Raw genomic sequence first — 13,441 nt, forward strand, 5'->3', positions numbered from 1 at the left:
TCTTCTCCAACATTTATCATTTTCTTGTTCTGTCATGTTGGCTAATCTGATAGGTGTGATATGGTACCTCAGAGTTGTTTTGATTTGCATTTCTCTAATCAATAGTGATTTGGAGCATTTTTTCATATGACTATAGATAGTTTTAATTTCTTCACCTGAAAACTTCCTGTTCATATCCTTTGACCATTTATCAACTGAGGAATGACTTGTATTCTTATAAATTTGACTTAATTCTCTACAAATTTTAGAAATGAGGCCCTTATCAGAGACACTGGTTGTAAAAATTCTTTCTCAATTTTCTACTTTCCTTCTAATCTTGGTTGCATTGGCTTTGTTTGTGCAAAAACTTTTCAATTTAATGTAATCAAAGTTATCCATTTTGCATTTTGTAATGTTCTCTATCTCCTGTTTGGTCATGAATTCTTCTGTTCTCCATAAATCTGGTAGGTAAACTATTCTTTGCTCTCCCAGTTTGCTTATAGTATCAGCTTTTATATCTAAATCATGAACCCATTTTGACTTTATTTTGGTATATGGTATAAGATTTTGGTTTATGCCTAGTTTCTGCCATACTCTTTTCCAGTTTTCCCAGCAGTTTTTGTCAAATAGTGAGTTCATATCCCAGAAGCTGGGGTCCTTGGGTAAGCCATTCTCTTGACAGAAGATCATACGTTTAGAGTTGGAGGGGAACTCAGAGGCCAAGTCCATAGACTTTACAGATAAGGAAAATGAAGCACAAACAGACCAAGTAAGTTGCCCAGAGTCATATAGCTAGTAAATGTCTGATGCAAGATTAGAATGAAGGTCTTCCTGACTCCAAGTCCAGTTCCCTATCCATTATGCCATACTGCCAAAGTCAGAACTAAAATTATCATTATTCAGCCTTTTGGCTAAGATCAAATAGGAAAAATATACATAAAAACTAAATTAAAACTAAGTAAAATTTGAATATAATCTAAAAATATAAATAATAAAAAAAGTGATTACCTGAGGAGAGTCAAAAGGATATCGACTACTAAATTTAAATAGAAGTTGAAATTTCTCCCCTTCATATAAAGTACCTGGTGCGCCCTCCATATCTACAATCCACCTGGAATATAAAAAAAAAAATTAAAATTTTGTTAATCATTTTTTTTCCCTTCAGAGAAAATAAGTATCACCACACTACTCAAAAAACAAGGTAGTCAGTTGTCTTTTTACTCTTAGGCAGCTAAGTGACTCAATGCATAGAGCAGAGGGCTCAAGAGTCAGGAAATTCAAATCCAATCTCAGACACTTACTAGCTGTGTGACCCTGGGCAAGTCGCATCACTTCTTTGTGCCTTTGTTTCCTCATTTGTAAAATGGGAATATAATAGTGCCTCACAGAGTAGCTGTGATCAAATAACAATATGCCTAAAGCATTTTGAAAATGTTGAATAAATGCAAGCTAGTGTTGAAGTCATAGAAGAAGAAAGCTACAGTTTGGGCAACAAGGCAAGACTAATCAGAAGAGCAGTGACACATTATTTTGCGTATTAAGGTTTGCAAAACACTTTACATAAATGATCTCACTGGACCTCACAATAGGCAGGCACTACAGATATTATCCTCATTTTACAGGAAGGAAGCTGAGGCTCAGAAAGGTAAAGTGACTTATCCAAGGTCACAGTATTTGAAGTAGAATTTGAACCCACATCTTCCTGGCTTCATGTTCAGCTTTGTCCATTATCGCTGCCAGATGTATTGTTCTCCTACGTATATTCCCTCACAACCACATGAAGAATCAACCACTACTTCATATTTTCACCCAACTATAAAGATGACCATACAGACGGACACTAGATCATTCATCAGGTTGGTTTCTGCTAGCACCTCTGCCCTGCCTCTCCAACCCCTCTCTCCTGTTCTCTCTCTCTGACTACCTCAATGTAAATCTGGATTAGCCCAGCAGGACAGGCCTAGACATTTTTCATCTGGAAGGCAATTAAATTCATTAACATTTACATAGAATTTTAAAGTTTACAGAGCCCATTTCATACTTTGTTGCATTTGATTTTTACAACTCTGAGGCAGATAAAGGTATAATTATCTCTATTTTAGAGATGGACAAACTGTACTATAATAAATATAGGAATCATGAAAGAAATAAGGTCACCTTCACACAAGTTATAAAAGTACACATGGATTAGAAGAACAGTAATAAGCAAAACTGAAAATAAAGGTCTAAGAGATAGGTTCTAGTTCCAAATCTACCACAAACTAAAAGCAAAACCTTGGAGACATTAAAATGTAAACTTTTTAGAAGTCAGGACTATTTTGGCTTTGTCTCTGCATCCCCAAACCTAACACAGTGCCTTGCACACAGTAGGTATTTAATGTCTGAATTGAATTGGGCACATTACTATTCTGTGCCCCAATGTTTTCACTTTCCTTGTTTATAAGGAAAGCACTTTATAACCTGTAGAGTCTAAATAAACTGTATTATCATCCATAAAGTCAGGAGACTACATGAAATGTTCTTTCTAGCACTATGATTTTAGGTCTGGGGAGAAATGGCAAAGAAACCATACACCGACCCACCCACCAAAGAGCAACAGTGCTCCCTTCAGGGGACAACAAAGGTGTTCTCTTTCTAAAAACAAACAACTAAGGCACTGTGGCACTTAGGATCAGAATATTCTTCGTCTGAGAGTACAGCGGTCACCCAAAAGGAGTTAACTACAAAGGATCTAGCAATTATACTACATACTTGCCTGTTTAAAATAGTGACTTCTTTGCAAAAGAATTGTATAAAGAAAAAGCACTGAACTAGAAGCTAGGAAACCTATGTTCTATTCTTGGCTTCCTAATTCACTAGCTATATAACCTCAAGCAAGCTATAACCTCTCTATGGCTTAAGTTTTCTCATCTGTAAAATGCAGAGATTAGACTAGATAAGTATTTTCTCTAAACTCCCTTCTAGTTCTATGACCTCTATGTCAGAAACACTTTAGTGACCCTGTGGTTAAAAAACAATTACTCTGGCTCCTATAGGAGCCAAGCCTTGAAAAGTCCATACTCTACCCCAGTTTCATAAATCACACCATTTGCTTTAGCGAAGTATTAACCTATAGTTTCTTGCAAGTCAAGGATACAATGTCCTTACATACACAGTTCTTTAACCTTGAATGCTTCCCACTTGAAAGTGTGCTGCTGTGAGAGGACACATAGTACAAATTGTAGTTACTCAACGATACTAAAGTCAAGTCTTAAGATCTTAAAAAAAGACAACATGTGAACTAAGCAGTGACCAGGAAAAAGTAAAAATTGGATAGTAGTCCTCACTCTTCTAACTTGCCAGCAATCTAACCTAGGGGAAGAACCTCTTTAGAGGATTCCTTAACTGTAAAAAGACAGCAGATGTACTCAAAGATACCATCTAACTTTAAAATTCTAATATCCTATAATTAAAACCTCAACACATTATTTGAGCTGGCCATCTGCCTTCAGGTTATTAGCCCAATGTTAAAGCTGAAACAACTAAAGGTCCCAGAGATAAGATAATGTGACTTTCTCAAAGTCATAATTATTAAGTGGCAGAAAGAGTATTAGAATTTATGTCTTCTGCCTCTACTGAAGTACTGTGCCACACCACTGATATCTAAGTGCACAGTGCTTTATACAAGTTAAGAACCATAAGATGGCTGTGGGGCACACACATATTTCTGTTATATTTTATAATTTTTATCTGTGCTCAAAATATACACTTAAATTGTCTTCCTTCTCTTAATTTCCATTATTTGTGGAGTTTGTGGAGTTATATACCAAGATCAACTTTGACCAATTGTCTGCTCTATTCTCTTCATTATTATCTATAAGTAGAATCCCATTTTAACAAATTTCTGGTTCTTATAGAAACAAGCCAACTTATGTCTTGCCAAGATGGTTCATGTTCACAGAATTTTGCTGATCAAGTATAATTAATTCAATTAAGTAAAACTCTCTTATGAAATGCTGATAAACAATTCCATTTGTTCTTATGATTTTGTTTTGTTTAAATATTTTCTAACTTGTCTTAATGTTACTGAGATATGTGAACAGGTGACTTTTTTTTATGCATGACAAAAACTTTAAAGATAATTTTATTTGATAAAGATTAACTAAACTAACCTATCTAATGCAAGATGTAGATCACTTAATGTCAACACCTGAAGAACATATTAAAGCGTTTCTATTAGAAAAATATCCTTGCAATTAACTTGGCTACTAAAAATAACCTATCAAATAAAGGTTTCAAAAAATAAAGTACTTACTGTGTAATTGAATTCTGAACACTCTTTTCATTCAAAGTCATTCCTGGAGGAGGGTCATTTTGCAAAGCCAATAATTCTTTTTGCAGTCGTTTCTAGAAAACATCAATAGCATTTCAAGTTTTGCATAATCTTCTGTTATATTACGTAAGAAATTATAAGTCTCCTAATGAAAAGGATCAGAACTGAATACTGAAATCCCTTATTTGAATGCCTCTCATAATTCATACTTTTCCCTCAACTACATCCCTTGAATCTATATTGCCACATGCAATTGCTATAAATTATACTGCTTATGTATTTCTACAACTTACAAGGCATTTCCAAACATCTGCATTCATTATAAGTTCTATAACTATGCCCTTAATACTTTGAAAATAGCCCATAATTTCCCAAACATGCATAGCTGCTATTCTACAACAATCTCATAGACTGATATACCTACAGAAGATAGATAAGAGCTGCTTTATTGTTTTCCACCAAAATGCTTACTATATGGAACCTTTAGGGAACAAATAATTTCAGATAACTTAAGTTTTACAAAAAGCTAAAGGTTTAGGCCTTGAAGTACCAAAACTTTCTATTTGGGGTGAAAGTCAAAATGCTTCATAATTTTCCTGTTTCCAGATTATTTTCAAATAAAGCCATTTCCTCTTCTTCCTTTACACTATTTCACTTGGTGATCTCATCAGCTCCCACAGAACCAATTATTATCACTATGCTGATGAATCTCAAATCTATTTATCAAACCCTAACCTCTCTACTGACCTTCAGTCTCACATCTTCAATCACCTATCCCAAAGAGAATATCCTATAGATATCTTAAACTCAACATATCCAAAACTGAACTCGTATCTTTCCCCCCCCCAACTTTCCCCTCCTCCTAACTTCCCTATTACTGTTGAGGGCACTACCATCCTCCCAGTCACCCAGGCTCACAACCTAGATGTCACCCTTGGCTTCTCACTCTCTCTCACATAACCAATCTGTTGCCAAGACCTGTCAATTTTTACGTTTGTAACATCTTTGCTGCATCTTTCCTAACACTGCCACCACCTTGATGCAGATCCTCATCACTGGATTATTTCAATAGCCTATTGGTTGGTCTGCCTACCCTAAGCTTCTCCTTACTCTATCAACGTGACGTTCCTAAAGAGCAAGTGTGACCATATTACCCCTGTACTCAAACTCCAGTGGCTGGATCACTGTCAATTCCCAGATCAAATATAACATCCTCTGGCATTTAAAGTCATTCATAATCTGCTCCATCTTTCCAGTTTTCTCACATCTTGTAAACCACCCACCATCCCCACACATATATTCTGAGATCCAGTGATATTGTCCCCCCTCCTATTTCTCACACATGACACCATCTCTAAGTTCCAGGCATTTTCAGCAAGCAGCTCCCATGCCTGGAATGCTGTCTCCCCCTGCCTTCTGGCTTCTTTCTGTCAAGTCTCAGCTAAAATCCCACCTTCTAAAGAAAGTCCTACCCAACCCCCTTTCTATGACCTTTCCCCTGTTGATTATTTCCAATTTATCCCATATATGGCTCATTTGTACAGTTGTCTACACGTCTCTTCCATTAGGCTATAAGCTACTTGAGAGCAGGAACTATCTTTTACTTTTCTCTGTACCCCAGTGCTTAGCACAGTGTCTGGCATATACCAAGTACTTAAATGTTTACTGACTGACTTAGTATTTCCCAGTATCTTTCCTACTGATCCTTCAAGACATTGCTGAGCTCCATAAAACTGATTGATCCTATATTAAACGGCCTCTGATTGTTATGATTAAGAGTTCAGTATCCCTCAGACCAAATAGTTGACACTTACTAGCAAGTCACTTAACCCAAACTGCCTAAAAAGTTAAAAAAAAAAAGAGTTCAATATCTCTTTTAAAAACAGTTTTCCTATCTTCTCACTTATTGTTAGGTGTCACTTTCTATCAACTGTCAGTGTATCTGCCAGTATCAGCCTCTCTCTCCTCACCTGCATAAGTCATTGATTCTAATCTGCTGGCTAAAGAAAGCAGATAGTCAGGTTAATTATAACTTGTCATAACAACTCCCTTCCTTCTTTGCAAAAGTGGAGAACTATGGGCATGAAATACTATATATAACATCAGACTTAGTTAATCTATTGGTTAGTTTTGTTTAACTTAAATTTTTTCTTTTTCATTTCTGTTAGAAGGGATGACACTCTAGGGGAGGGATATATTGGGAAAAGTAGGTGATATAAAACCAAAAACATCAATAATTTTTAAACTTCATAAAATTAACCATAGATGACTTCTGAATAAAAAGCTTCTATGGGGCTCTGTTATATAAGCAAAGCTTATAAAATTTAGTATATGGATTTTTTGACAAGGCTAATGCCCTGAGACCTCTTCTGTTTACCCCTCATTCTTGGATGGATAGGTGAATTATCAAAACAACTCATTTGCTCAGAACTCAGCTCATAAAGGAAAAGGAATGACTGAATCATTCCTCTGAAATGACTATAATGATTGCCAGGATGAACGAAGTTGTTGTATACTTGCAACTATTAAACAATATGGCAACAATTTCCTTCAATTTTACTTTCTCCCTACTTACAACATTTCTTTCTCTAATTCCATGCTCTGATCTAAGTTCAGACCTAAGGCACCTTAGAGGTTTATCCAAATACTGGGAAGGACCACGTCTAGCAAAATATTTAATTTGTTGAATACTATTACTCCCCCAAATCAGTTTTAACCCGTCATATGCTAGCAAGAAATTACAATTCCTCCCAGTCATGTCCCGCTATCCTGGGGGACCACCACTACCACCACCTTCTCCCCCAACACCCTTCCCCACCCCGGTAAACTCACTTCTCTATCAAATTTTGGGCTGTCTCTATGACAACAGAAAATCCATTTCACTAATATCTTTACCATTAAAACTGAACAATACAGGAGAAATACCAAGAGCACAACAGGAATTAAGGGGAAAAAATCAGCAATATGAGAAACATTGATCTAAAACTTGCCTACTTTCCCTTCTCATCATATCCTTCTTTTCCCTGGAACTACAGGGGAAGAGAATACAAAGATTATAACCAATGATCTCTTATACTTTATACTTTTCCATTATTATCCTCAGAACCTAACTGAACCTGCCTTACATATGCATCTAGTTTCTGTTAAGAGTTCATCACTGACCCAAAAGAATAGTAAAATATGTAAAAACAAATTAATGTTTTATAGACCCAGAGGGAAAAGAATTTTCAGCACAGTACAAAAATTTAAAGCATTCCTTTCTTTAATTTTGTAATTCTTTACTGTGGAAAAGCTCAGAATATCACCACTGTTTTAGATAACAGAATTGATAGCTGAGCAAAGAAATGTAATTTGGATTATAAAATTCTTGCTTTAATAAAAATTCCTTAAACAGTGGAAAAAAAAAAAGAGGAGTTCATCATTGACTCACTTTATCCTCTGTGCCACTTAACTGCCCTGATTCCCACTTACTATTGGTTAATACCGGTAAGATTGTCGAACAAAAGAAAACTTAAAAAGAAGCAAAGAAAAGATTGGACAGCTCTCAACCCAATGCACAGTATTTATTATATTGGCTTCTTGAAATGGAAATTTATTGCTGTATATTTTGAATCCTCTCTCACATTCTGCTGTACATATGGCTATGCTTTTTTTTCTTATATTATTTTAGTTTTAGTATATTAAGTTTGTTTCTTTTTTCTTTTCTTATTTTGTATGTAAGTTTAAAATAAAAAAATTTACAAATAAAAAATATTGATAAGATTGTTTATTTCTATTCATAAAGTTATGTTAAAACTGAAAGTGCCTTCAGAAGTTTGTTAGGAGTAGAAGTTTCAAAATGCACCTGATTTTTGGCCTTCTTTTACTTGAAATCTTTTAGCTAAATAATGTTCTTACAGCACAGTAACTACGTCCCTCCCCTACTCAAGTAACTCCGGTGGCTCCCTATTGCCTTAAAGATTCCATACAAACTCCTCTGTTTGTCCTTTATAATCCTTAATAATCTGACCAAAACCCACCTTTCCAGCTTTATCACATATTCCTCTGTTTCATTCATTCTTTGACTTGGCTAAACTGGCCCTCCTATTGTGTCTCACACATGACCTCTATATCCTGTCTACATGTCTTTGCATTGTCTATTTTCCATATGTAGAATGCTCTCCCTTTTCACTTCTGCCTCTTAACATCTCTTGTTTCCTTTAAAACTCTGTTCAAATGCCACCTTTTATGTGAAACTTTTCCTAATTTCCACCAGCTAAGAATTTTTCTTAACTATTTTTCTAGGAATCTGAAATGTACAGTATATAGTTCCCTAAGATAAACAATACAATAAACATAATTGAACCTTTTCTTATAGATTCAAGAACAAAACTGATTATATTGTGTTATAATACAGACATCCTCAGAAATATGCAGAGAATGTAGGTGAAACCAAGATATTTACCGTAAAGGAAAGTAATTTTTAATTTTTTAGAATTCTGAATCTGAACATCAAACATGAACATTTCAATATACAAAGTAAAACAGAAAACAAGTTTGTTCTACTGGCTTTCATTCTGTTTTCTGTGCATTTTTTTTAAAAAAGCTTCAATACCTCTCCCCATTTACTTTTTTTTTTTTAAATCTGGTAACCCTATGACTAATCCACATCTCACCCTCCCTAAATTCTCTCTCAATTTCAAGAAAAACAAAATCCTTGTATCAAATATACACAGTCAAGCAAAATAAAGCCTTAGATTGGTCATTCCAAAATGTGTCTCTTCTACCTTGAGTTCTATCACCCCTTAGCAAGCAAATTATAGCAGCTGACATTTGTACAGCATTTTAAGTTTTGCAAAGCGCTCTACATGGATTCTTATTTGATCCTCACAGCAACCCTGTGAGGTAAGCATTAATTATAATGGGAATTATTCCTATTTTATGGATGAGGCAGAGAGATTAAGTGACTTGTCCATAATCACACAAAGGCAGAAGCCCAGCATTCTTATGACTGTATCATGCTATTCCTCAAAAAAAAATAACTGTACTCTAATATACATTTCTAGTTGAACTTCTTTTCTTTCCTCCCCAGGGGCTAGCAGCCCTCTGCCATCAGTAACTTTGCTTCTTACCATGTTGTTTATCACATGTTAAATGCTCCTCCTTTCTTCTCCTTTTACTTTTAAAAAGTAAGAAAGCAAAACTGAAGCCCTAATTCAGAATGAATGGGAATGCTATCCAGCTTGTGTAACCAATTTCCTTCTCTCTAACTCATGCAAAGGATTATTAATAGCAGCAGTTAGACTAATCAGAAGCACAAACCTAAAGAGAAATTTCTCTCTGGCTAAATTTGGCATGTGATTTAGTAGTCTTGAGAGCTGAGCAGAATAATTGAGTGGTCTGATTCAAATGGAAGAAATTTCAGAAGGTCCTTACCTTCCAGATCCCGCTAGGCTATAAACAAAGATGGCAATAAAGGAATTATTTAGGCAGAGGAGTTTAAGTCACAAAGTTGAAAGTAAGGTTTAAAGCAGGTAAGCAAGCAGTAATAATAGTAGTAACAACACCTAAAAGGGTGGCAGGAAAATTTGCACACATCTTTCTTTCTGTGTCTGTCTGTCTGTTTCATACACATACATACATACACACACACACACACACACACCTGCTTATCTATCATAAACCTTGCTTTCAAATTTGTGACTTCAGCCCCTCTGCCTATGTTATACAGAAACAAGCATGCACATATTGGTGGCACTGTGGTAACTGCTGGGGAATATAACAAAGATTAATCAGAGACGGTTTCAGCCTCAGGGAACTTAAAATGAACATAACCTTGAGAAAGTTGTAATTTCTGGGTCAGTTTCTTCATCTCTAAACTAAAATAACAGTAGATGTAAAAACATTTTTAAAAGCATAAAACTTTAAGCAGCAGTATCAATCAACGAACATTCACTAAGCGTCTACTATGCTCAGGAATTGTGGTAGGTACTGGGGGAAGGGGTGGAGGGGGAAACAGAGGTGGGGAGAGAGAGACAGACAGACAGCCAGACAGACAGACAAGAGAGACAGAAAGAAAGAAGAATGAAAAGAAAGAATCCTCGGGGCAGCTAGGTGGCATAATGGATAGAGCTCTGGACTTGGAGTCAGGAGGACCCAAGGTCAAATCTGGCCTCAGACATGACACTTATTAGCTGTGTGATCCTGGGCAAGTGGGCAAGTCACTTAACCTTGATCACCTCATCCAAAAAAAAAAAAAAGAATCCTCAAGGAGATCACAGGGGTGCTTACACAGGAAAAGAAAAATTACTGAAACTTAAAAAAAAAAAAAAACAGGTGAACTGCTCTGATAATCCTATCACATCTAAAAAGAATAGAAACTTTAAGAGGTGTCCGAAAATGAAGTAAAATTTAAGTCTAGAGCTATTTCAATTTGTCACTATAGAACAAGTAAATAATATTCAACTTTGGCTTTCTCTCTGGTGATTTTGTAATTACCTAAGCAAAACTAGAATTTGCAACTAAAAAGAATATAAATTCCATAGTAGTTCCTCCTTTCTGAGTTTGAACTATCACATGCTTTAACATACCACTGGACCTATAATATCAGTCTAACTTTCCAATTTCTTTTTTTAATTTTTTTCTATCAAAAATCAACCTTCTCTCTTTCCTAGCCCTCTCCCACAAATGAAAAAGGAAGGAAGGAAGGAAGGAAGCTTCTGTTACAAATATGTAAAGTAAAGCAAAACAAATTTCCTCAATGGCCACATCAAAAAAAAAAAAAAAAGACTCATTCTACACTGAGTCTTTCTCCTCTCTGTTAGGAGGTGGGTAGGATATTTCATCATCAGTCCTCTGCAATCAAGGCTGGTCATTATGGTCATTAGAGTTGCTTAGTCTTTTAAAATTCTTTTTTACAATATTGTTGTCATTGCATAAATTATTCTGCTGGTTCTGGAAGGCAAGCAATTTGATATCAATTATGAATGTGAAGGCATACAAAATATATTTCCATCTAGCCAGGTTGTAAAACACAGACCTATCTCACCCTCACCCCACCCCACCCCCCCAAAAAAAAGAAGAAGAAAAAGAAAAAGAAAGAAAGTTTAAAAAATCTGCTTCAATCTGCATTCAAATTCCAACAACTGCTTCTCTGGAGGTAGATAGCATTTTTCATCACAGGTCCTTTGGAACTGTCTTGGATTCACTGTATTGCTGAGAATAGCTAAATCACCCACAGTTGGTCTTCATACAATAGTCTTTCTTTGTTCTCTTGGTTCTGCTCACTTCACTTTGCATCAGTTCATATAAGTCTTCCCAGGTTTTTCTGAAACCATACTGCTTATTATTTCTTATTGCACAACAGTATTCCATCACAATCACATACCACAACTTGTTCAGCCGTTCCCCAATTGATGGGTATCCTCTCCATTTCCAATTCTTTGCCACAACAAAAAGAGCTGCTATAGTTTTGTACATATGGGTCTTTTTCCATTTTCTTTGATCTCTTTGGGATACAGACCTAGTAGTGGTACTGAGGGTCAAAGAGTAAGGGCACGTTTGTAATAACCCTTTGGGCATAGTTCCAAATTGCTCTCCAGAATGGTTGGATCATTTCACAATTCTACCAATACTGTATTACTATCCCAATTTTTCCATTATCTCCTCTGTCATTTTTCTTTTCTGTCAAATTAGCCAATCTGATAGGTGTGAGGTGCTACTTAAGGGTTGTTTTAATATACATTTTTCTAATCAATAGTGATTTAGAACATTTTTTCATTTGACTATAGCTTTGATTTCTTCTTCTGAAAACTTCATATCTTTTGAGCATTTATCAATTGAGGAGTGACTCATTATTATAAATTTTACTCAGTTCTCTATTATTTTCTCACTTTATTTTTCTTGCCTTTTTAACAAAAATATGGCTAATATGGAAATATTTTGAATGATTTCATATTATAATTGATACGTTGCTTGCCTTTTCAAGGGCATAGGAGGGAGGAAGAGAGTTTGGAACACAAAATTTAAAAAGAAAAGAACACTAAAAATAAATAAATAATAAGTTAAAATGTTAAAAAAAAATCTATTACTGACTAATGCAAATTCAAACTCTATTACCTGGTTTGCTTTCAAAGTCCTCAACCCAACTTCACTATATAACACCAACAGCCTGCTCTAGTGATACGAATCTCAATAAATGTCCATTCCTACCTTTCCTAATGTTCTTTTCCCCACCATCTGGAATGCCCCCCTTATTTCTCTCCCAAGATCTATCTCCTACTCCTTTAAGGGAAGGTTTTCAAATTCTCTTCCAACTACTCTAATCCACACTAATCTCTTCCACCTATGAATTCCTACTGCATTTAAACACGTAATTTTAAAGCTAGAATCCATTATCTAACCTATTAATTACAGTGGCCATTCTAAATCTTTCTAGCCTCCTCAAGCCGTCCATTAGATTCACTATTCCCACCCTCTCAGCTGAGGACTTCACTTTATACTTCACCAAATAAACTGAGGCTTTTCAAGAGTTCCCTCTATGCTTCTCTTTTCACTCAGATATCCTTCCCTGATTATTTCTTCCTTTACTCATCTCAAAAAAAAAAAAAAAAGTAGATTGTCTCTTTGCCAAGGCAAACCTATTGGTGTACATTTTTAATCCCATCCTTTCCCATATTCTCCAGTAGATTGTTCCAACTATCATCCTCACTCTTTCTATTCATCAATTTCTCTTTAGCTACTAGCTCCTTCCCTGATGCCTCCAAACACACCCACCTCTCCTCCATCCTTTGGGGGAAAAAACTCACTAGATCCGACTACCCCCAATAGCTATCATTTTATAGCTCTCCTCTCCTTGTCAGCTAAACTCCTTGAGAAAACCATACGCAAACAGTATATCTACTCTTCTCTTCTCATCAATTCTAAATACTGCAATCTGGCTTCCGACATCATTTGACTAATACTACTCTCCAAGTTACCAATAATCTCAATTATAAAATCTAATGGCTTATTCTCAATCTCCATTGTTCTTGACCAGCTTCTGATACTATTCTATCCTGATTCTCCTCTTACCTATCTAATCACTTTTCTCTGTCTCTTCTGTTGCATCTTCATCCAGGTCACACCCAGACAAGGAAGGGAATAAGCATTTATTAAGTGCCTACTATGTGC

General features: G+C 35.6%; 1 protein-coding gene across 1 annotated transcript in view; it reads right to left on the bottom strand.

Annotated features, from left to right (window-relative positions):
• Nucleotides 1–13,441, bottom strand: part of LOC114054280 (ubiquitin-conjugating enzyme E2 W) — a 90,772-nt gene that overhangs the window by 47,506 nt on the left and 29,825 nt on the right. Inside the window, exons 2-3 of the mRNA XM_027877473.1 lie at nt 4,274–4,365; nt 988–1,090 (exon numbers count right to left, since the gene is read on the bottom strand). Of these exons, the coding sequence (XP_027733274.1) occupies nt 988–1,090; nt 4,274–4,365 (195 nt within the window). The remainder of the gene's footprint in view (nt 1–987; nt 1,091–4,273; nt 4,366–13,441) is intronic.

This window comes from Vombatus ursinus, unplaced genomic scaffold (genome assembly GCF_900497805.2).
Source record: "Vombatus ursinus unplaced genomic scaffold, bare-nosed wombat genome assembly UNPS02014812.1, whole genome shotgun sequence".
NCBI lineage: Eukaryota > Metazoa > Chordata > Mammalia > Diprotodontia > Vombatidae > Vombatus > Vombatus ursinus.